The sequence below is a fragment of the Anolis sagrei genome, chromosome 2 (genome assembly GCF_037176765.1).
Source record: "Anolis sagrei isolate rAnoSag1 chromosome 2, rAnoSag1.mat, whole genome shotgun sequence".
Classification (NCBI taxonomy): Eukaryota; Metazoa; Chordata; class Lepidosauria; order Squamata; family Dactyloidae; genus Anolis; species Anolis sagrei.
Window position 1 is genome coordinate 194,987,722 of NC_090022.1, and position 22,748 is coordinate 195,010,469.

The following is a 22,748-nucleotide window of genomic DNA, read 5'->3' on the forward strand; positions in this document are numbered from 1 at the left end:
AATACTTACCACGAAAAGTGTATAACAGAATTACACCTAACATTACACCTAAAGCACCCTTTCGTCTTCCATACCTTTCAACATATCTTTTGGAGGAGAATGTTGTTTACACCCAGGCAACCGCTAGTGAGCACAGGCAATCTCATGGTATATTATTTGAGGCTCCAAAAGTTAGAATCTTGGTTTAGCTGTCACCATCCAGGAGAGCTTGCAGATGGTAGATGGTGCAAAGAAAGCTATATAGGCCTCATAAAAAGAGAGAAATATTTATTAGGATTGCCATTAATATTCACCAACCATATTAAGATTAAAAATAACCCACTGAATCAAGTCAAACAGATTACTAGAAGGAAATGCTATCTTGCCAACATTTACATTGCGATTTCCTTCCTTCTGAAATGTTGAATCTTCCTGACGTTTCATTTTTCTTAGCCCCCTCTGAATTCTGAGCCTCTTTTGTCCATATTGCTGTTTAATCTTATTGGGCAGGAAGAGCCATAGCTAGGGCTGACTGATAATGGTGAGGGAAATGGACAATCGAGAAAAATATAGAGAAGAACATTACTAAAATGGATTGAATATATTTGCAATGAATGTTGAAAATTTCCAAACTTAAATCAAAATGTTTTTTGACTTTCAGAATGACATGCAAAAGAAAGAAAGCTTATCTGTAGCCTCTGATAGCTCACTTGTTCCTCTCCCCCCTCCCTGACAGTTCCTATATTTACTTCATTGATTTGCTTTTGAATCTTGTACTTGTATCTTGTTGCCGTTTGCCCTACGATTAGGCAGATGGAAAATTAGCGCTTCTTGAATGAGTTTCATTAATATTTTAATGCTTGTTTTGATGTTCAACGTACATAGGGATTATAGGAACATACATCATATGGGCAAAGAATACATGTAAACATGGAAATACTTCCAGATTCCATGTTAAATGAGGGAGTTAAAAGCAAATGAAATCCCTTGTTTCACAGCATCTGTTTAATTACCAAAGAGAAGTGAAACAATTTACCCAAAATATGTATTCCTGCCTAGTTAGATCACAAATTATTATATTATAGTTTCTGACATCATAAAAAGTTCAATGTTATTGGAATACTGTCTACTATTTCTCACTTAATTAGTTGAATTCCCTCCCCCCCCTTCAATACAGTAAAACATCTGTGTATCATATAATAACTGAATTAACCCTTTTTTGTCCAGCTACTTGAAATGCCGGGCATCACATGACTTGTCACCTCCCTCAACCTGATGATGCTTGATAAATATTTAAAGTTGGGTTTGCCTTTGATCATAAGAACCTAGAATCAATGTATCATATATAGAGGTTATCTTTTCTCTTCCCTCTAGAAGAAAATTTCTCCCTGTCTCAACTGAAGGAAGCCATTATATTGAAATCAGCTTTAACTACGATTCACAATAATCAGTGTTCTATCACAAGTAGGGTTTTAGAAAAAAAATAACATAGATTCACATCTCTGCCATCATGTTTAGCAATCAAAGTTAACACTAGTTAGTCAGTTCCCATCCAAAATGGAAGAGGTTGTAATTAGTCTTAAACTTCAGAAAAGAGGAAAAGAGAAAAAGGGGTATAAAAATACTAGTTTCTACTTAGTTACAAAAATAAATCATTTTTGTCTAACATAGCTTTAAGTAGCACTATAAACTACTTTGCTTACATCAAGTAAGCATTCCCGCCAATAGAAGATGAGACTGAGATTGCCAGGTACTGGCTTTATAAAAAGCATGAGATTTGAACCAGGATTTTCTGGTTTATAGCTGAAATTGCAGTCTTATATCACCAGCAACACTTCTGTTTTAAGAAAGAAAATCCAGTCAGCTTCTATCAATCCAAAATGCTTATATATTTATTCTCCATCACATAGAGAATACCCCTGTACACACGTCTGATGTGGATTATAGACTGTTGGAAGCCTCTAAAGCTGGAGATTTAGAAACTGTGAAGGTAGGTCGGAACAAAAACTTTCTGTTGCGTATAATATGTTACTGACATTTCTTGGCTGTGTAAGAAATGTTTTGGTGTGAACAAAATCAGCCGTATTCGCTAGATGTAATGCTTGCACATTGGATGTGTTTTGTAATACAGTTGGATTACAATCTACCTGTCCAAACGCATCAGCTAGGATTACAGTTGGATTACAGTCTACCTGTCCGAACGCATCTCCCTCTATGAGCCACCACAGAGATTAAGATCTGAGGAGGCCCTCCTTTCGGTCCCACCACCATCACAGGCGTGACTGGCAGGAACGAGAGAGAGGGCCTTCTCAGTGATTGCGCCTAGGCTATGGAACTCCCTCTCTGGTGAGATTAGATCAGCCCCCTCCCTCCTCTCCTTCAGAAAGATGCTAAAAACTTGGCTGTGGGACCAATCTTTTGGGACAGTGCAATAAGGCAACAAAACGAAACTTTACCCTGCCAACCGAATTCAACATGGAGGATTTGAGACGGTTTTAAGCAATTGATTTTAACATGAAGACAACTGATTTAATGTGTGTGTATGTTTATAGTTCGTTTTATGTTCTGGCATTCAATGTTTGCCGTACATATGTTGTGTTCCTCCCTGAGTCCCCTTTGGGGTGAGAAGGGCAGAATATAAATGTTTTAAATAAATCAAATAAATAAAATGTTAAATAGATATAGATGAGTGCTTAGTGGATAAACATTTGGGTCAAGCAGAAATAGATTTGGGCTGTTTTTTTTTAAAAAAAGTAAGTCTTGTGAATTGATCTTAAGTTATGTAAAGAAATATGAAATTGCATTAGAGATTTTTCTTTTTGTTAAAAGCAGAGCTAAATTGAAACCTGGGATATACAGTGGCATACCATATAAATTCTTATAAAATCAATTCTTATTTCTTTCAACCCCGTCTTGTGCAAGCTATTAAAATAGCAGACTAGTTTAAAAGCACCTTATCATCTTTATCCTGCTCTTTCAATTCTTTTTGCCATGTTGCTGCATTTTATTTACTGTATTTGTACACCTCCTTGTTGCCCAAGCATCCATGGTACCGTAGTTTATGACTTGAAAATACTAGAACAACAAGTTCTCTCAGGTTGATGGCAAGAGCTTCCTGCTCTAGGCTTCCTTGTGGCACACAAGCTTAGAAGCTGATGTATTGAGCACAAGAGTGGTCTGTCTTTAATTCCATGATGGATATCTTTTGTCTTCATTTTCTCCCCACAGCAACTCTGTAGTCCCCAGAACGTGAATTGTCGAGATTTGGAGGGGCGTCATTCAACTCCGCTGCACTTTGCGGCAGGTTATAACAGAGTGTCAGTAGTGGAGTACTTGCTTCACCATGGAGCAGATGTGCATGCGAAAGATAAAGGGTATTTATATTTTTCAGTTTCTTGTTTTGTTCCCGAGCAGAATGGATTTCTTCTCAAACTGTTTTCTAAGCTCTCTGCATGCAATCCAGGGGTCCTCTTTAAAATGCTGCAGTTCTTATAGTCAACAAAGTATCTTGTGGAAGATGTCTCTTGTTCTTCCTTTGTTGCAATCTTCCATTGATTATTATAATAGTTTGTTATACTAGTATATAGTAGATAATTATATTATACTAAATTTAAATGTCTGAACTGTTACCCTCTATTGAGGGATGCTAATTTGGATGCAAGATTGCTGCTCCAGCATCTTTTTTGGGAAAGATGTGACATAGTAATGAAACCTGACTCCTGAAATTTGAGACAACTCGTTTCCAGCTTCTTCTTACACATTGTAAATGTTTAAAAGAGTAAAGGTGATGATACCGTTTTTTTTGCAGGGCACCTCAGTAGTTTCCTGTGTATTGTGAAACAATCTTTCATAACTGTTTTCAAATTGTATTTGAAAGACCTTAGTTTGGAAAAGCTATTTAACACTCAGTTCTTTGATCTGTATCTGTAGGCTATAGTCTTTCCTATAAAGCTCATGGGATGAAGCACACAAACATACATGTATTTAGAATGTTCTCTGCATGAAAATCTACCATGTCAGGGTATGATTTTTCAATAGTCAATGAAAAAAATACTCACTATTGTCCTGTAAACTACTCTGCAGGCTGGATTTGGCTTTAGTCATTCACTTAGCGCTTCAAACAGCTCTACTGGGTAAATATGGCACATTTTTTGCTCAGGTACAGAAAAATAATGATCGCAGATCTGCAATACAAATTGTATCAGTTTCTGTATATTATTTTGATACGTTTGTACTCACCTGAGGCATTGAATGCTTGCCTGAGCATTCAACCTGAGTCCCTTCGGGGAGAGAGGGCAGTCTAAAAATGTTGTTGTTGTTGTTGTTGTTGTTGTTGTATCTGTTTCTATCATTACCTTTTCTTTACAGCACTCATTAGGACCTGAAACTAATTTAATACATACAGTTTCTACATATTCTTAGATAGGGCCTTTATGATACCATTTGGAAAAGATAACTGCTATTTATCTTAAAGGATTACTGCTGTTTTTATATGTTTAAATATTGTTATATGTCACTGACACATTTCTCTATTTAATTTAGTGGCTTAGTACCCCTGCATAATGCCTGTTCATATGGACATTATGAAGTGGCAGAATTGTTGGTGAGACATGGTGCTTCAGTCAATGTTGCAGATCTCTGGAAGTTTACTCCACTGCATGAGGCGGCAGCAAAGGGAAAATACGAAATCTGCAAGCTTCTTCTAAAAGTATGTAGTTTCTAAATACAGATGTAGATATTTTAGAATTTCATTTAGTCTTTCTGCAGCTAACTTTGATGTAGCTGGAACTGGGACATATAGCAGCCTTAATTTTCATAGAATTTCTTTCAGGTAGTGCTAACACTTTTATTAAAAACACTCTTGGTGGTTAATAATAAATATGTCCACTTATTTGAAAAGTCGTATTAAATATACTTGTCTTATTGATGTGTTTTGGAAATAATAATTTCCATTTGCAGTGTGCAATAGGCACTTGAAAAAAGAATTTCAGACATAATTATTGTGTTGAATAATAGCTGCAGCAGACAGGATAAATTGTCAGAAATAAATGTGTTTGGCAATGGAAAGATGGAATCATAATTTCTGAATCCCACTAACCTCCAACTGTTCTGTACTTCAGTTACAGAATAAGCATCTTGCTTCATGTATAACTCCAACATTGTGAAGATAAACTCGGGCACTCCTGTTTAGGCTCTTGGCTTAAAGGGAGGTTTTTATATAATTATATGGAAGTAAGGATTGGACCAGAATTCCCTGCCATAGTCTACAAAAAGACAAACATTCTGTCTTGGGGAAACTTGCTTATACAGCTCTGGCATTTTGTATTCAGATTACCAAGTGAGAGTTATGAATGTATCCACTTGAAACAAAGCTTTGACATGTGAAAATAAGTGAATAGAATAGTGAAACTTCCAGCTGTGATGGCAGAGCATGGAAAAGATAGGATATGTAAGAAACCTCAAGAGAAACTCCCTGAGTCCTGCCTAAGTCCTTTGCAGAGGCCTAGAGATGCCTTAGATTTCCTGAATTCTTTGTATTGAGTGTTACCAAACATAATATTTGTTCATAGGAGGATAATTCAGCATTTTTATTCCTAAACACTTGCCATCCAAAAAATACTCCCGGGAAGCTCACCAGTAGGATGTGAGCATAGTCCTTCCCTATTTTCTTCACTACTATGGACAGGTCAGTGTTAGTCCATCCTGTGCAAATCATTTAATTATTATTATTATTATTATTATTATTATTAATATTAATATTTATGACCCACCTTCTCTCTCCAAAGGGTCTCATTTGGTGTTCATGGATATGAGGATTTGAAGATCAAACTGCAAAGATTCTGGCACAAGCCAGTAAAGGTGGTCCCAGTGATGATTGGCACACTGGGTGCAGTGCCTAAAAACCTTGGCCTGCACTTAAAAACAATAGGCACTGACAACATTACCATCTGTCAGCTGCAAAAGGCCACCCTACGCAGATCTGTACACATTATTTGTCACTACATCACACAGTCCTAGACATTTGGTGTTCATGGATTGCTAACTGTGAATCAGACCTTTTTTATTATTATTATTATTTATTATCTTTTTGCTACTTTCAAATGAGCACATTCTGGAGCTCATTTTGGGAACCTGATCTAGTTTTGCAGGTGGAATTGACACAAAGGGCTAGAGATTGTCCACTCTGTTAAATGATCAAGGCAGTTTCTTGTGATGTGGGGATGTGGCACTGTCCATTTCACATCTTGATTCTGTAGTACGGTGAAGGAGAAGCCTTTTTTATTTGTCTAAAAATCAAAGTATCTGCAATTTGATTAGTAGATGATGCACCAAGTAGGCTTTCCCCTGTCCCCATGGTATCAGAGTGCCTTTTTTGAAAGGACATTTTTCATGTGGAAAATTTGAAAAATTGTGTTTAGTACAGACTTTGTTAAGAGAAATCAGTAATCTTTTTAATAGGAATTGTCAAAATTAATTAGAAGAATCAACATTCCTTTCTTTCTTCCTTTTTCTGAATGATTTGTATAATATGCTCACCTTTATCCAGCAGGAAGAGACCAGCATGCAGCTGGTGTGGGTGTCTCTCAAGACACGTAACACAGTTCTCATCTCATCAGCATTGAATTTAATGCTGCATTTGCTGTAGATGGTGCTGCGCATTCACATCTGGGGAAGACTCATCACATGTAATAAAGCGTGCCTGGAGCTGGAGTTGGGCCAATTCATTTTAATGCCCGCCAAGCTGCCTAATCAGACTGAAAGATAGGAAATAATTGAATGGATTAAACAGAGGAAAGCAGATTTAGTTCTTTGCAGAAAAAGCATTTCAGGCAACTAGAATATCACTCTTTAAAGTCCCATATATATAAAGAAGATTTTCTTGGCTTTTGCTGTGATAACATACAAGGAAGTGAAGGCTCACGTCTTCCAACAAATGATACTTTGGGCATGAAGTAATGCTGTGTGTTTCTAAGAAGAAATACTGAGAAAAGAATACTGATAGTGATGGATTTGAAGTTAATGTTGGACTTGGAACTTTTCATACGATTCTTCTGAAATAGAGTGATTTGTTGTTGAAGTATTATTGATTGGGCTCATGGGCCTCAAGGTAGATAGAGCAAGAGATTAATGCTGAAACACAGTGCGCTAAGTGTGGGGTTAAGAGGTGAGTGATAGCCATACATGTATTGGGCTGTAATAACTTCTAAGATTATCCCTTTATCTTGAAGATATGTGGCTTACAGTAATATTAATTTGAACAGTTTAAAACATTGTGAAGCAGACTCGTTTAAAAGCTTTAAAAATGAATCTAAAGCTAAAATATAATACATAAAACAGAACAGTTTAAGAACAGTTAAAGACATTTAAAATCAAATCATGCGCAAATTTGGACAAAATCAATCATGTTCCCCAAAATTTAATAAATACTGGCAGCATTGGTACCGAATGTATGCAATAAATAAATTTTCCTTTCTCCTGTCATGTTTTAAAGTATCTTCTCTGCAGATACTGTTCATTAAAATTTATTATATTTTTGTAGTATCTGTTAATTTATATATTCTTTTTAAACTGTGTTTTATTTTTCCTGGTATAAGATTAGATTTTGATTGAGCCTAGTAATGATTTTTTTGCCCATGTTTCTGCTAGCTGTCTTTTGTGGAATGTGATTTCAACATTAAAGCTGTAACTTCATTTAGTGCTTCAGGTTGCCATAGTTTATACACACCAATCAATAGGGTTACTTCCTAATTCTGAAATTTGCTCCACTTTTCTCTCTCTTTGTTTTCTCTTTACATAGGCAGTTCAAGATAAAATATACTCCATCATGAATTTACTTATTCTTCCATATGTTTTCATTTGCCTTTCTAAAATCTTTATGTCAGAGTGGAAAATATGTAATCTTCCAGATATTACTAAACTCCAAGTCCGCAGCCATCCTGAACTGATAGAATTTGAACCTGGAGAAGGCGGGGCTCCAATGAGACAGGAAGTGGGGAAGGGGGCGGCCTCCCTCGCACTGCTTTTTCTGCAGTCAATGGGGACAAGTGTACTCAGATGAAACCCCTCGCAAGGCCTCTTAACACAGTCCTGGGCCAGCTTCTATGGCCTTCCCTCCGGGTGTTTTGGACTTCAGCTCCCACAACTCCTAATAGTCAGTAAGCTGTTGGGAATTGTGGGAGTTGGAGTCCTGAAGGGCCGAAGTTGGTCCATTCCTGATCTAGAGGGACAAAGGCACAGAAGATGCCAAAGAAACTGGATAAGAACAGGAAGAAACAATGCTTTCAATTAAAAACCAAGATGTGTGTGTAATACAGTAATTCTGTATTACATTACATTAAGTGTCTCATTGATATGTGATGTTTTTACAGATGTGAGGCTATTAATTTTGCCATTGTGTTGAGAACCGCTTTGAGTCCCCCTAGGGGTGAGAACAGTGGTATATAAATCCAATAAATAACTAATAAATAAATAATAAATTGGAAAACCACATCTCTCTATTTCAGCTTTTAGGTTAACCTTTTAAGTAGATTATGGCCCCACAGGTGCAGTTGTTGCAATAATAACAAGATTCAAAAGAGAATACACTCAGGGGTTACTTGTCACTGTGGCTGACAGAAGACCTATAGCCACACCTCCAAATGCTCATAATGTCTTCCCAAGAAGACTTTGTGCTAATAAAAGAACTTTCTGTTAAGTAATTCACAATAATCAATTCTTTTTTCTAGCAATTGTAAAAAAAAAATAACATTTCTAAATAACAATTTAAAAAACCTCCATATTGGTAGGGAACCATAACCTAAGGACCAATTCTCAGATATACCACTTTTGCAAGAGGCTGGTGTACAATTCATAATAACAGCACATGAAGCTAAATAAAGATTTCCTTTTTGCTCAGTTGATGCAATCTGAATTTACATAGTGATGTGAGTTGAGAAGCTTGTGGAGTGGGGAAACCAATCTTCTATTCCCCAGGGGAGCTGTGGTGCATTTTAAAGAAGAATTCCCTTTCCCATAGGTTTCCAGGAGAGATCATTTCCATTTTTAAAAAAGTTTTCTTTTCCAGTAAGGTACAAGGTCAGTAAGAAGTGAGTGATACATATTGCTCTCTTTGGTTGACTGTACCATAAACCTGTTGCATGCAAGCAATTCATTCTAGGGTCCTTCATGTCATACAACTTTTGCATATAACTTGAAAGGAACAATGTCTTGAACTTCCTGCCAAAGCATCCCATAGAATTATGCTGGAGGCCCTACAGATACCTTGAAAAGTGTTCTCTCTAGACCTCCAGTGCAATCTTATGGCCAATGTCCCCCAGAAGATGGGCATAGACATGCACTGGAGACCTAGAGAGAATACATTTGTATGCATTGCTAGGTTCTCATGTACATTGGTATGTATCGCTAGGTTCTCATGATATTCAAAGCTCTTCAATTATAACTGAAAGCCCATTCAGCAAGTCCACATATATCTTTAGGAGTAGTTTCTGTGATCTTCATGGCCACATCTGTGAATTTCATTTCCCTCTTTTAAAGTCTGTGGGAATCATACCTAAGGTGTATTGTGACTCATGTTTTTGTTGGAGATAACAACCTTCTCATACCTCCTCTATTTAATGTTATGTCTGTTTATAATGTGTTATTTTATTTCCTGAAGTGTAAATCTTATCTGGTTTGCAGTTTCCTTAGCTCTATGTACTTGAGGCAGTGGGAGGGGCTGCAGATCATATGACTGTTTAGAATGCCGTTTAAAAGGATGACAGTTGAGAAATGACAGTTGACCGTTTTTCAGTCAGATGTCGGTGTAGGAAGTTAGAGAACTGTTGAGGCTTGTGTTTTCTTTGAAAGTAGACTGTTATGAAGGAGAACTGTAAAGAGCAATAATTTTTTTTGAAGAGACTGTTAAAGACTATAAACTGAAACACTTAAAAAAGTCTATCCTGACAAGAATTGTGCCTGTATATTTAAATACACTAAGTTATGAGTAAAACAAGGATGTTATTTTAAAAGATGTCTACTTGAATCTTTGTCTTCTGAGAGCATCGAACACGATATCTATATGCCCAGTGATCATCCATTAACCAATAACCTAAAGAAACACTTCCATAACTCTGCTACGCAATAGGTCATAATTCCTAATGGAGTGGGGAAACCAAACTAATAGATCATGGTCCATTATCCCAAAAGTTATGTATGGGTGGGATTTTTCAGTGCCTGTCTGTAATTTTGGGACTGGGATAAAAAGACTTAAACCTTTCTGGATTTTAGCATAGCCTCACTTCATTCACTCAGTCTAAATTTATTTTGTAAGTTTTTTTGTATTGTGAGCCTGTCTTTTTTTTTTCTATGACTTGCCATGTATGATGGGTAAATAGTGAAGTGTAGCTGGCTCATTCTGTTGTTTTTGGTGGATTAGGGCAGGAAAAGGAAGGAAGACCTCAGCTAGCCTACATTTGATTTCTGTTAGTAAACAGTAGAAATTGTGTATGTCTGTTTTTATAGCATGGAGCAGATCCAACAAAAAAGAACAGAGATGGCAATACACCGCTAGACCTGGTGAAGGAGGGAGACACAGATATACAGGATCTTCTGCGAGGTGATGCTGCTCTACTGGATGCTGCCAAAAAGGGCTGCCTGGCACGGGTTCAGAAGTTGTGTTCTCCAGAAAACATCAATTGTAGAGATACCCAGGGACGGAATTCCACCCCGCTTCATCTCGCTGGTAAGTAGTCGTCACAATGTGTTGAAGGTTTTCATGGCTGGAATCAATGGGTTGCTGTGAGTTTTCCGGGCTGTATGGCCATGTTCCAGAAGCATTCTCTCCTAACATTTCACCCACATCTATGGCAGGCATCCTTAGAGGTTGTGAGGTCTATTGGAAACTAGGCAAGTGAGGTTTATATATCTGTGGAATGTTAATCTAACGCTAATCAAGGTGGCCAATTGCAACAGTCACCCTTTCCCCAAACAGACAAAAGTTCTTTCTCCCACCCTGGACATTCCACAGATATATAAACCTCACTTGCCTAATTTGTTTATTATTTATTTATTTACTATATTTATATACCATCCCTCTCAGCCCGCAGTCAACTCAGGGTGGTTTACAGTTGGTGCCAAGACCATAAAATACAATTTCAATACAATAAAAAGAATTGGATAATAAAACCTTAACAAAATCAATAAAAACATGAACATTAGGATCTCCTGTTAAAAACATTGTCCAAACACATCTTCCAATCATTCCAATTTCCTACAGACCTCACAACCTCTGAGGATGCCTGCCATAGATGTGGGTGAAATGTCATGAGAGAATGCTTCTGGAACATGGCTGTATAGCCCAGAAAACTCACAGCAACCCAGTTATCACAACATTTTTCTGTCACACAATGCATAATTCATTCACATAAAATTGTTTTGGAAACTGTCACATCTACCCAAAGAGCCATGTATTGAATGCAACAGGAAATGAGAGCTTAAAAATTCAATTGATTTGATTTAACTGCTGAATTTGCTGTTGATGCATTGTTCTTTTAAAATGTAGCTGGTTACAATAATCTGGAGGTTGCTGAATATCTTTTGGAGCACGGTGCTGATGTCAATGCTCAAGACAAAGGAGGATTAATTCCACTGCATAATGCAGCATCCTACGGGGTAAGTGTTATTTACTAGTGTTTGTATTTTCAAGATGCATATTCTCCTTTTTTTTAATCAGTGCAGCTTAATGTGCAGAACAGCACCACAATAAATAATAAAAAGCTATCAGTAACACAAGCAAAAAATAAAGCAGTAGCAGCGAAAATGTGCCTGATATTTGCTGTCTACATAAGTTTGCAATTGTAAAATGTTGGCATCACCTGGCAGTTTCTAATTACTAACTAACCAACCAAACAAAAAATTCCACTGATTTGGAGGGAATAGATAATTTACCAGTTTCTAACTGTTCCTATAGTCGTATGCAACCATTTTGTAAGCTTCTGATTGAGAATGTATTGCCTTTGCACTTTACTGGAAGCAGGTGATACTCGGAACTAGGTCAGATTTTATGGAGATGAGGGATTCCTTGCCTCCTTCATATTGTTTCTTGATGACAAGCAATTTGCCAGAATTATTCAGTGTTACATTTTAGGAACAGAGATAGAGATAGGTGTATCTGCTTCAGGACAACTCTAGGTAAATTGTAACTGAATAATGGTAGGAGGACACAGACAGTCTGAGATTGTAGTGTACTATACATTACATAGTGCCTGGGCATATGTTTGTTCATATAGCTGTTCATAGTTGTAATGCCTTAATAAATTTCCAGCACTGAATAATCATTTTTCTTGGAGTTTAAAATGCATAATTAATAATCAGTTGAGCATTCTAGTTTTTATTATTTACTGAGAATGTTGCTATTGTACTCTCTTTTTTAAAATTGTCTCCTATTCTCCCAGCATGTAGATATAGCAGCTTTGCTGATTAAATACAATACCTGTGTAAATGCTACAGATAAATGGGCATTTACTCCATTGCATGAAGCAGCTCAGAAAGGAAGGACTCAGCTCTGTGCTCTGCTATTAGCTCATGGAGCAGATCCAACAATGAAGAATCAAGAAGGCCAAACACCTTTGGATCTGGCCACAGTAAGTTCTTTTTGAAAAAACTCAGTGGTTATTTCCATATTGTTATCCAGTAGCAAGTGTGGTGCCATTTTATTTCCTCTGTCACATTTATATTTTGACACTTACTCTTAATGCACTCAGTGTAATATGTGACTCCAGCCCTTCAGAGGATTCCTGAGGGGTCATTTAAGCTGTTTGTGCAATTTATCCAGTATCACACAGAGAACTTAAATACTGAATACTTTCGTCTGGACCTCACCATTTTCATTATAGACTATTGGCTGTGATGTGGAACTTCTCTTGTTTGACATCATTGGTGGGGTAGAAATGTGAAGTCTTTTTTATAGCCTTTCACAGATTGTCAGCTTTGGCTATAAACTCTTCACAAATACAGTAATAGTATGACAGACATTTATTGTGCTTGACAGTTGCTTCCTTCCCTAAATTAGATTTTGATCAAATTACTTCAACTTCAACGTTAAAAAAACAATGGCTGCACTTGAATGTAACTTAAGGATGTTCGCTTCTGAGAAAGATGTGATGAATTCAAAAATCATTTGTCAAAATTTGTTTTTCCATCTTGCAAGATTTTAAAGAAAACAGTTAAAGCCTTTCCAAGTTCAAAGCTTAAGGTTACAGGACCTCAGAATTAAATATATGCTTTAAGACAAACACTTGTTTGTGAGATTACGACAGTCTGTTTTCTATGGGTCTTCAAGATACAACTGATCACTCAATTTCGTTCTTTATAAACACTATTTTCATAATTAATTTTTTTTCAGGCTGATGATATCCGAGCGCTGCTGATTGATGCAATGCCTCCAGATGCCTTGCCAACCTGCTTTAAACCTCAAGCTACTGTAGTTAGTGCCTCTGTCATTTCACCAGCATCAACTCCTTCCTGTCTGTCCGCTGCCAGTAGCATAGATAACCTTGCAGGACCTCTAGCAGAAATCGCTGTAGGAGGCGCATCAAATGCTGGTGACGGAGCAGCAGGAACAGAGAGGAAGGAAGGAGAAGGTAACTTTGTTGATTGTGCAGACATACCGAGGCTGAAATCCTAAACACACTTAGTCAACACCTGTTATAGGAGGAAGTAGATTGTGGTCCTCTAAATGTGGATTGACTCCAGCTTCCATCACATATTATTATTATTTACTTGATTTTTATACCACCTTTCTCCCCGTGGGTACTCAAGGTAGCTAACAACCATACAGTTTGATCCCCATTTAAAACAAAGTGAAGACAAATATTTTAAAAGAGAATTAAATAGTATTGTGTGAGTTAGGTTAAATATAATTAAAATATAATATACAATTTAAAATACATTTTAAAGCACAAAATTCCCCATTGAATCTTGGTTCTTCCTGGTGTGTGGTTTTTTTTTGTTTTGTTTTGTTTTTTTGTTTTGTTGTTTTTTTTTGTAAGTGATGAATTCCTGATTTTGAATTTTAAATTGGTGAAAAGTCTTCTTGTTTTCTTCTTGCTGCAAGTTTGGGGAACTTGATTAATGTACGAGAAACTTGTAAGACATTTTTAACAGAGTATTGTGATAAAGGTTGCTTAGAGGGAGCCAATATATTTTTGCATGTTTACTTTGTTGCCAGCCATTGGAAAATGCTCTACATGTAAGTTGGTATAAAGTGACAGGATGATACGTATGGCAAAAAGATCCCATCCCCATATAATGCAACGTAAATATATGCTGGAGTTGTTATGCTAGATGCCACAGTTGTGCTACCAATTGCTCAAAAGGCCGACATCTTCAAGCTCACCCATTGCACGATGGTGTGTTAGATCTCTAGCCACTCAAGAGAGAGAGAGGAGGTTGTGTGTGTCTTAACAGATCAATTTGCTGCACTGGAAATGCACTTGGATAACCTGAGAAAACACAAGTGTTTGTGCAAAGGTTTTTATATTGGTGTAGTCCCCTGACCATAGATTTTAGCCATAAGCTTTAACATGGAATGAGAGAACTAGCAGGAGGCTGTGTTTCTTGATTTACTGAGTATGTATTTGCTCGTTGTCACATGTAAAAGATACCTTGACAAACGTCTCTTATTTTCTAGTTGTTGGACTTGACATGAACATCAGCCAGTTCCTGAAAAGCCTTGGTCTGGAACATCTTCGGGACATCTTTGAAACAGAACAGGTATCATTTATTTCATGCTAAATCACTGTTGTAATTGTGTACATATTATGCGCAGAAAAGAAACAGCAGGAAGTTTTGGGTAAAAGGGCTGATTCTACTATCTGACAAAATGAGATGGCCACCAAAAGAGCTCCAATTGTTCGCTAGTTACTGTGCTGTTGTTGTGAATTTTTTGCGGCCAGGGATGGGGAGAGAAGTTTGTGGGATTTTCTGCATCATGTATCAAATTAATTTGGCTGGTTTTAGGACTGTATGCCTTTATTTGGGCAGTTGGGGAGGGAGCATTTGCTGTTCCACCTCAGATCAATAAAATATTTCAGGCCAGTTCTGGATCTGAAGAAAGAAGGCTTTGGGTTTTAGCTTCTCAGTCAGTAACCTCACATCCTTTCCGAACTGAGGCAGCATTCAAAAGCAGATGGTTTTATGGTGAAGCATCTGCTGTTCAAGGCAATAAATGAAAAAAAGCAAAAAACCATTTAAATAGGTCTTTGGATCCCAGCCAATGGATTGAATCCAGATTTGTGCTCAGCATAGTCCTGCTTGTGCTAGAGGAAGAGAGAAAATTAGCAACATTTGCCAAGATGAGCTCTACAGAGTTGGGGAAGCTTGGGAGTTATAGGAAAAAGAGGGGATTGGTGGCTTTGTTGCCCTGCTGATTTGTCTAACTGGGGAGCCCCTGCTAGACTCCATTTAGTCCATGAATGAAAGAACCCCTTCCAGTCAGAAAGGCATGCCTCCACCTGACTCATTGAATTTTGATTATATTGATGGAATTTAAAGATCCTTGTAGGCTGTAATACCGCATGAGGGATTATGTAGAAGAAGCAATAATCCACTCTAGTTCTGGCAGAGTACGGATCAGTCTACTTTCCTTTCATTTCCCTTACTTTGCCAGGTAATTCAGATAGCAACTTTGTCCTGACTTAAAAAGAAAGAAGCAAATTGTTTTTAAACAATGCCTTTACATTTCATTAGCTATTCTTTTTTTCTAGGCATTAATTCAGTAGGGTGAACAAAACCTAGAATTTTTCAAAACAAACAAATTCAGGTACCTAGTTCAGTTTTCAAAATTATCCACTAAGCCAGGAGCACAAAACCAAAATTGACTGGAGGATTTGTGAGGCAGCTCCATCAGATAAAAAGAGCCAGTATTAATAGGCCTTAATCCCAGTACCTTATGCTAGTGGGATTTACATAAGTGTTGGTTTAACATTCAGCAGTTGATTGATTGGATCTGCTTTAATTGGAAGTGGTAATTGGATTTCGGCCAGAACGTTTTATGTGCACCTCCCCCCGCCCTCCCCGATGTCAGAAGTTAATACAGCTTGAGTATCCCTTATCTGAAAAGTTTGGGACTAGACGTGTTTTGGCTTTTAGAATACCTGTATTTGCATATACGTGCATAATGAGATATCTTGGAGATATAGCCCAAGTCCAAACATGAAATTAATTTATATGTTGGAAAGTAATTTTATACAATATATATATGCACATGAAACAAAGTTTGTAGATATTGAACCATTAAAAAGCAAAATATCACTATCTCAGCCAACTATATGGGCAATTTCGGAGTATTTTAGATTTTGAAATGCCAGATAGAGGATAATCGACCTGTACTCTCAAATCAAAAAAGTTAAATTCTACCCTGAATCTTTTACATTAAGATTTCTCAAAACATTTGAATAATATTGTAATAACAAAAAGTGGTAACTCTTAAGTTCTGGACGCTGATTTTTTGTCAAAAACCTTTCAACTTATACACAAGTATACATGGTAGATCAAAGAAAATGTTCAGGACCCCTCTTCAGTGCACAAAATAAAATGATATGGTGAAATTATCTATATTGTTTCCCTCTGCTTTCATTTGCAGCCTCTGACACTGAAATATATTTTCTCATGAGAGCATTTGATAACTATGTTTATTTGATTATTAATTTTATTTTTTTGATTTAGTACGGTAAATATTAATTTATAAGGATGTATTGTCGAAGGCTTTCATGGCTGGAATCACTCAGTTCTTGTGGGTTTTTTTGGGCTGTATGGCCATATTCTAGAGGCATTTCTCCTGACGTTTCGCCTTCATCTATGGCAAGCATCCTCAGAGGTGAGGTCACCTCTGAGGATGCTAGCCATAGATGCAGGCGAAATGTCAGGAGAAATGCCTCTAGAACATGGCCATACAGCCCGAAAAAACCCCACAAGAACTGAATTTATAAGGATGTTATGTTTTTTGATGTATGTGGTTGTCATTTTATTAAGGCATTGAATGTTTGTCTTTCATTTTTGTTTGGAAGCTGCCCTGAGTTCCTTGGGGAGATAGGGCATCCTATACATAATAATAATAATAATTATTATTATTATTATTATTATTATTATTATTATTATTATTGAGGAATGAAACTTCTGCATCACAGTAGTAATTAATTGGCATAGTTAATAACTATGTGGGGATTTAGAAATAACTGTTGTAGAGAAGTAGCTAGATCCAGAAATATATACTAAATTGATGGTAACAAAGTACTTGTGAGATTTTAGTAATAGTAGTGTGCTACCATGAATTTATACAGAATTTCAAGATGGTCCTTGGCCAAGACAACAATCTGCATTTTGAAAAGGTTAAAGACCACAATGGGGAAAGGGGAGAAGGAAGAGCAGTGGTGGATGAATTCATTGAAGTAATCTATTGAAAATTCTGCATGGTGTTTTCCAAGGCTAATGTTTTATAATCACCCACTTTTTTTCTTCTGAACTATTTAGATTACCTTAGATGTATTGGCAGATATGGGACATGAAGAGCTGAAAGAAATTGGCATCAATGCCTATGGGCATCGTCATAAGTTAATAAAAGGTGTAGAGAGACTTCTGGGTGGGCAGCAAGGTGAGTTCCTTAAGTCATACGACATTGAAGGTTAACATGACATAATTGAAATAGTTTCTAACACATTTTAATATTGTAATTTCTAATGTGTAATTATTAAGGATAGGCAGATTTCAAGGGTTGTAAAGCTGCTTTGCTCTCTGCCCCATCGGAACTTGGAGAGCCATTCCCCAACATGATTTTAAAAAATAGAGATAAGATTTATCTAGAACAGTGGTGGCGAACTTATGGCATGGCGTCTTTCCTCAACCCCCCAGCCCCTTGGTTTGGCCACTCTATCTCTAAAAGATTCTCCATCACTGGTCTAGAATTTACCCTCCATCTTCTGTAGGGAATAGTTGAATTACGACATATTTTCAAACTCTTGTAGTCCATTTTAGGTGTAGGACCATGGTCCCCAACCTGTGGTCCATAAGAACTAAAATGTGGTCTACACCCTAGCAGTGAGAGCAACTGGTCTCGCGAAACCCTCTTATAGTTCCAAGGCTTATTAAATATTGTTTTCTGTGGATGAGCAGATGGTGACGACTGGATGCCATGTGATCTGTATCAGAAACTAGAGCTGATGTGGTCTGTCCAATGCAGTTTTCTGAATCAGCACCCCAAATAATCCAACCAAATCTAAAGTTGACCAAAAACTGATTTGTAACCCTTTTGGTTCTAAAGTTGGAAAGTGGTCTCTGGTCAAAGTGGTAAAAAAAAAAGGTTGGGAACCACTGGTGTAGGAGAATCCTTTTTGAAAAATAGGAAAGGACTTGGGAGTAAACTGTTTGTTCTTTATTGTCCTCCAGTGTGTAACATCAGAAGCTACCTTGGGGAGCCTTATGCAGCCCGCCTACCTTCAATTTATGTGAAACATAAATTAGGTTGATCTTGGCCAAGTTGTATTCTGCTTAAGATGAATATAAATGCAAATCATCTTCGAATAAACCATGTCAAGAAAACTCTAACAACAGCCTGCCACCTCATCCACTATCTTATATTAATTCATCTAACCACAAAGAGTCACCAGTCAAATTATTCCTAAGACCTGTTCTATTATCCATTGTTGGTATATCCATTGTGCTTCTTGTTGCTGTAATTGTAGAACAAAAACATTAAAATGGATTTGTGTGGTTTTTAATAATTGGTTTTAATGCATATCTGTTTTTTTCTTAACTTTTATGGTTTAATGTATATGCTTATTGTTATTATATGTTTGTTCATACGGCATTGAATTGTTGCCAATTTGTAAGCCACTCTGAGTCCCCTTTGGGGTGAGAAGGGCGGGATATAAATATAGTAGATAAATAAATAACTAAATAAAATGTGAATAAAGCGTTAAATTGTAACTCTCTGGTAGAATGCAAAATATATCCCAATAAGAATTTTTAAAGTCTCTAATGGATTTGAGCTACTCCGGAAAACCTCTTTCATGTAATACATTGTTTTGTAGTTCTTTGTGTGGATGTGGAGATGTAATTATTTGTCTCTTTCCCCTTTTATAGGCACCAATCCATACTTGACTTTCCACTGTGTCAGCCAGGGAACTATTCTTATAGACCTTGCTCCTGATGACAAAGAGTATCAGTCTGTGGAAGAAGAGGTAAAATTATGTCTAGAAAGGCAATTAAGACTGACACGTTGTGCCAATAGCACAGTAGCTCCACACCATTAAGAAGATGAAAATTTAGTACAAATGTAATCTTGCTTGATTAACTTCGATTGAGTGAATCTGTCCTACTAAGCAGAACATTCTGAGAATTTTTTACCCCTCTGCTTTTGTGTGTGTGTGTGTGTGTGTGTGTGTATGTGTATGTGTGTGTGTGTGTGTGTGTGTCAGGAGCAACTTGAAAAACTGCAAATCGCTTCTGGTGTGAGAGAATTGGCCATCTGCAAGGACATTGCCCAGGGGATGCCCGGTTGTTTTACCATCCTGTGGGGGGCTTCTCTCATATCCCTGCATGAGAAGCTGGGGCTGACAAAAGCAGTTTACCCCACTCCCTGGGACAAGGATTTAACCCATTGCACCACTGGAGGCTCTATCCCTCTGTTGAAACATGGCTGTTCAAAATCCTTCAAAATGTGTTAAAATATCCAGCATGAGAGGAATTAAACGTGGCCCTCTTCTCTCACTCCACATTTGCTCAGCCACTTGGAGTGTCTGTTGTATTCATTTCTATGCTTGATGTAATCTGACAATCGTCAAAATGTTTAGGGTGATTATATACTGATTATATACTGATATATTAGAACCATGAGGACTGTACCAGCTTGTAAGGAGCAAACCATTGGCAAGAAGTTTCTCTATTACTGAGTGAACTAAATAAACACTTAGTCCAGTGGTTGTCAATCTGTGGGTCCCCAGATGTTTTGGCCTTCAACTCCCAGAAATTCTAACAGCTGGTAAACTGGCTGGGATTTCTGGGAGTTGTAGACCAAAACACCTGGGGGACCCATAGGTTGGGAACCACTGCTCTAGGGACATCTTTGCCATGTTTTTGGCCAGCCTTGGACCATTCCAGTCCCAGAAGATATTTGTATAACAAGTGATCCAAAAGTGACTTCCAGGCGGCTCCCTGGTTGGGATTTCTGGGAGTTGGAAACCAAACCACCTGGGGACCCACAGGTTGCGAACCACTGACTTAGTCCTTATTGACTAAAGATAAATAATCAAGCAACTTCATCAAGCCTCCTACTTCTAGTTCCCCTGTAGCCTGTATTGGAGTTGTATTTTCACCACATATATTCCTGCCCAGTGTCAGAAAGTCTACAGAAATGGAAAGGAAGTGGCTTCATTAATATTCTGCTGAAAGCAGGCATTAAAAGCAAGAATACTTTTTCCTATCTGAGTAAGATTACACTATGTAACATGATTTTTGCTCCTGGGTTATAAATGTCATTTCCTAATTGGTTCTATCATAAAAGCATGGGAAAAGTTTATTAACTACAAAAAAGTTATTTTTGCGGAGCATCCTGCAGCACATTTTGCTGTAATTTTTCAATGAATATCACATAATGTCTCAACCAATTCAACTTAGTTTGTGGCAGCCACAAAAAACAAAGTTTCTGGATTAGAACAACGACTTTTAAAGTAAGTACTGCACAATTAAACAGGAAATAACAATTTAAAAACAGGAACAGATCCCCCCCCCCAAAAAAAAATGTTGTTACAAAGTGTTATTTAGGATAGGAGGTTAGAGAATGGGAAGGTTTTCTCTATTTTTGTGAGTAAACTCTGACCTAATCCTGTTGTGACTTGAGTAAACCCGGTGGCATTTACCTACTTGTTCTTACCATTCAACAGTTGATTGAATTATCTACTCCAGTTGTGAGTAACCAACAAGATGCCAGCTGCTGTGTGTTACAGAGAAACGATTACCTCCTCCTCATAGAAGAAAATCCCTTTCTTCTAAAGAGACTTCTTTTTTGCGTATTGCTGCTTCCTTTCTGGGATGAGCAGCAAGGAGGACATACAGAGCTTCCACACTATTACCTTACTTTAGTTAACAAAATAAAACACTGCTTCCATATTCTCTCCCCTCCGGTGGAAAGGAGTGGAAAGGACAATAGATGTGAAAGAAATGATGCATCCTTCCTTTCTATGTCTTGGCTTTTTTGAGAACTTCAGTTGCCTTTAAATACTTGACTAAGAGTACCCACTCAAATTAAGATGCATGCAGGATTTCTGAAATGTGACGTTCTGAGACTCTTACACTGTAGCCTTTAACTCTTTCACAGATGCAAAGCACCATCAGGGAACACAGAGATGGTGGTAATGCTGGGGGGATCTTCAACAGATATAATGTCATCAGGGTAAGTTTCAATATCTTTGCAATGCCATGAAAAATAATAGTTATCAGTGTTACCAGTATTAATAAATGAGTCCTGTGTGGCAAGATAGAGAGAACCCCCACCAAGGCACTTAATACAGAGCACATTTAGAAAGGGTGAGGTGTTTCAATCTTAAAACATCCCTGTGGTTCTCACATTTGGCAAAACTGAACATCTTTTTCTTAGAAAAAAAAACTATGTATGGTGCATCTTACCTGTAAATATTTTCTCTTTCAGCCAGTGTTTTTCTCTTTTATCCTTTTATAGATTCAAAAGGTTGTAAATAAGAAGCTGAGGGAGAGGTTCTGTCATAGGCAGAAAGAAGTTTCAGAAGAAAATCATAACCATCACAATGAGCGCATGCTCTTTCATGGTATGTAGAGTGGCTCTCTTTGGATTTCTTGCCAGACTAATTTTGTATCCCACACTATATTGCCAATCCTTTGCTTGAACCTGATGTCTTCCCAATCATTGCCATAAAATGAGAAAGAACTAAGATTTCAGAAATGGTGAAGTGTTGAAGAGAGAGTTTTGTACAGCTATCGGAAAAAGAATATCCATTATATTCCAGAGAGAAGCATGGCATATGTTGTTTCTGAGCAATTGCTACAGGATATCTTATGGGGTGAGTGGGCTTATTAACAAAAGACCCCCCCCCCCCATAAATGCACAGCAGAGCAACTTAGCAGCAGCAGCAGCGTGACCCAGCACCAGTAGCCCAAAGTGATAGAAAGAACAAAAACACAGAGACCCATGTTATCTCTTCCATAGGAGGCTTTTCTTTATAGTAAAATAATACGGTTGCACTATTTACAAGAACTAGGTTTCCATAACACAAATAAACAAATACATAGTAGCTTTGCATGCAGCAGTCTTCACACTGCTGCTTTCTCACATGGAGTTTTCTCACACTGAGGTTTACCTCACACTCCTCAGGACGACACTAGCTTTGGCCCACTGACTCTAACAGGCTTCAGCCTACTCACTCTCGGAACAACTCTAGCTTTGGCCCACTGACTCTAACAGGCTTCAGCCTACTAATTCTTTCAGTGCCTGACTCACACTTTTGTAATAAAAATATCTAGTTAATATTTAATATTCCTGACAATTTCCACAGATATTAAAAAGGGTTAAGAATCCTGGTTTATCAAGATTATCTATGTGCCCTGGCAGTCCCTATCAGACGAGGGTATTGGTTGAATATTATCCCTAACCATGGAGGCAGAATGGATACCTTTCAATTGTGCAAATGAGGACAATGCAGGATGGTCTTTCTATAGAAAAAAAGCCCAAACTCTCTGAAAGCTCGCTAAGAAGAAAAGTAATA

At 37.5% G+C, this 22,748-nt stretch overlaps 1 protein-coding gene across 1 annotated transcript in view; it reads left to right on the top strand.

The window, feature by feature from the left end:
* TNKS (tankyrase) overlaps window positions 1-22,748 on the top strand; it is a 90,894-nt gene that overhangs the window by 58,907 nt on the left and 9,239 nt on the right. Inside the window, exons 13-24 of the mRNA XM_060762702.2 lie at window positions 1,890-1,969; window positions 3,208-3,353; window positions 4,522-4,687; window positions 10,480-10,699; window positions 11,519-11,628; window positions 12,411-12,599; window positions 13,361-13,598; window positions 14,648-14,730; window positions 17,488-17,608; window positions 19,096-19,193; window positions 21,329-21,403; window positions 21,689-21,794. Of these exons, the coding sequence (XP_060618685.2) occupies window positions 1,890-1,969; window positions 3,208-3,353; window positions 4,522-4,687; window positions 10,480-10,699; window positions 11,519-11,628; window positions 12,411-12,599; window positions 13,361-13,598; window positions 14,648-14,730; window positions 17,488-17,608; window positions 19,096-19,193; window positions 21,329-21,403; window positions 21,689-21,794 (1,632 nt within the window). The remainder of the gene's footprint in view (window positions 1-1,889; window positions 1,970-3,207; window positions 3,354-4,521; window positions 4,688-10,479; window positions 10,700-11,518; window positions 11,629-12,410; window positions 12,600-13,360; window positions 13,599-14,647; window positions 14,731-17,487; window positions 17,609-19,095; window positions 19,194-21,328; window positions 21,404-21,688; window positions 21,795-22,748) is intronic.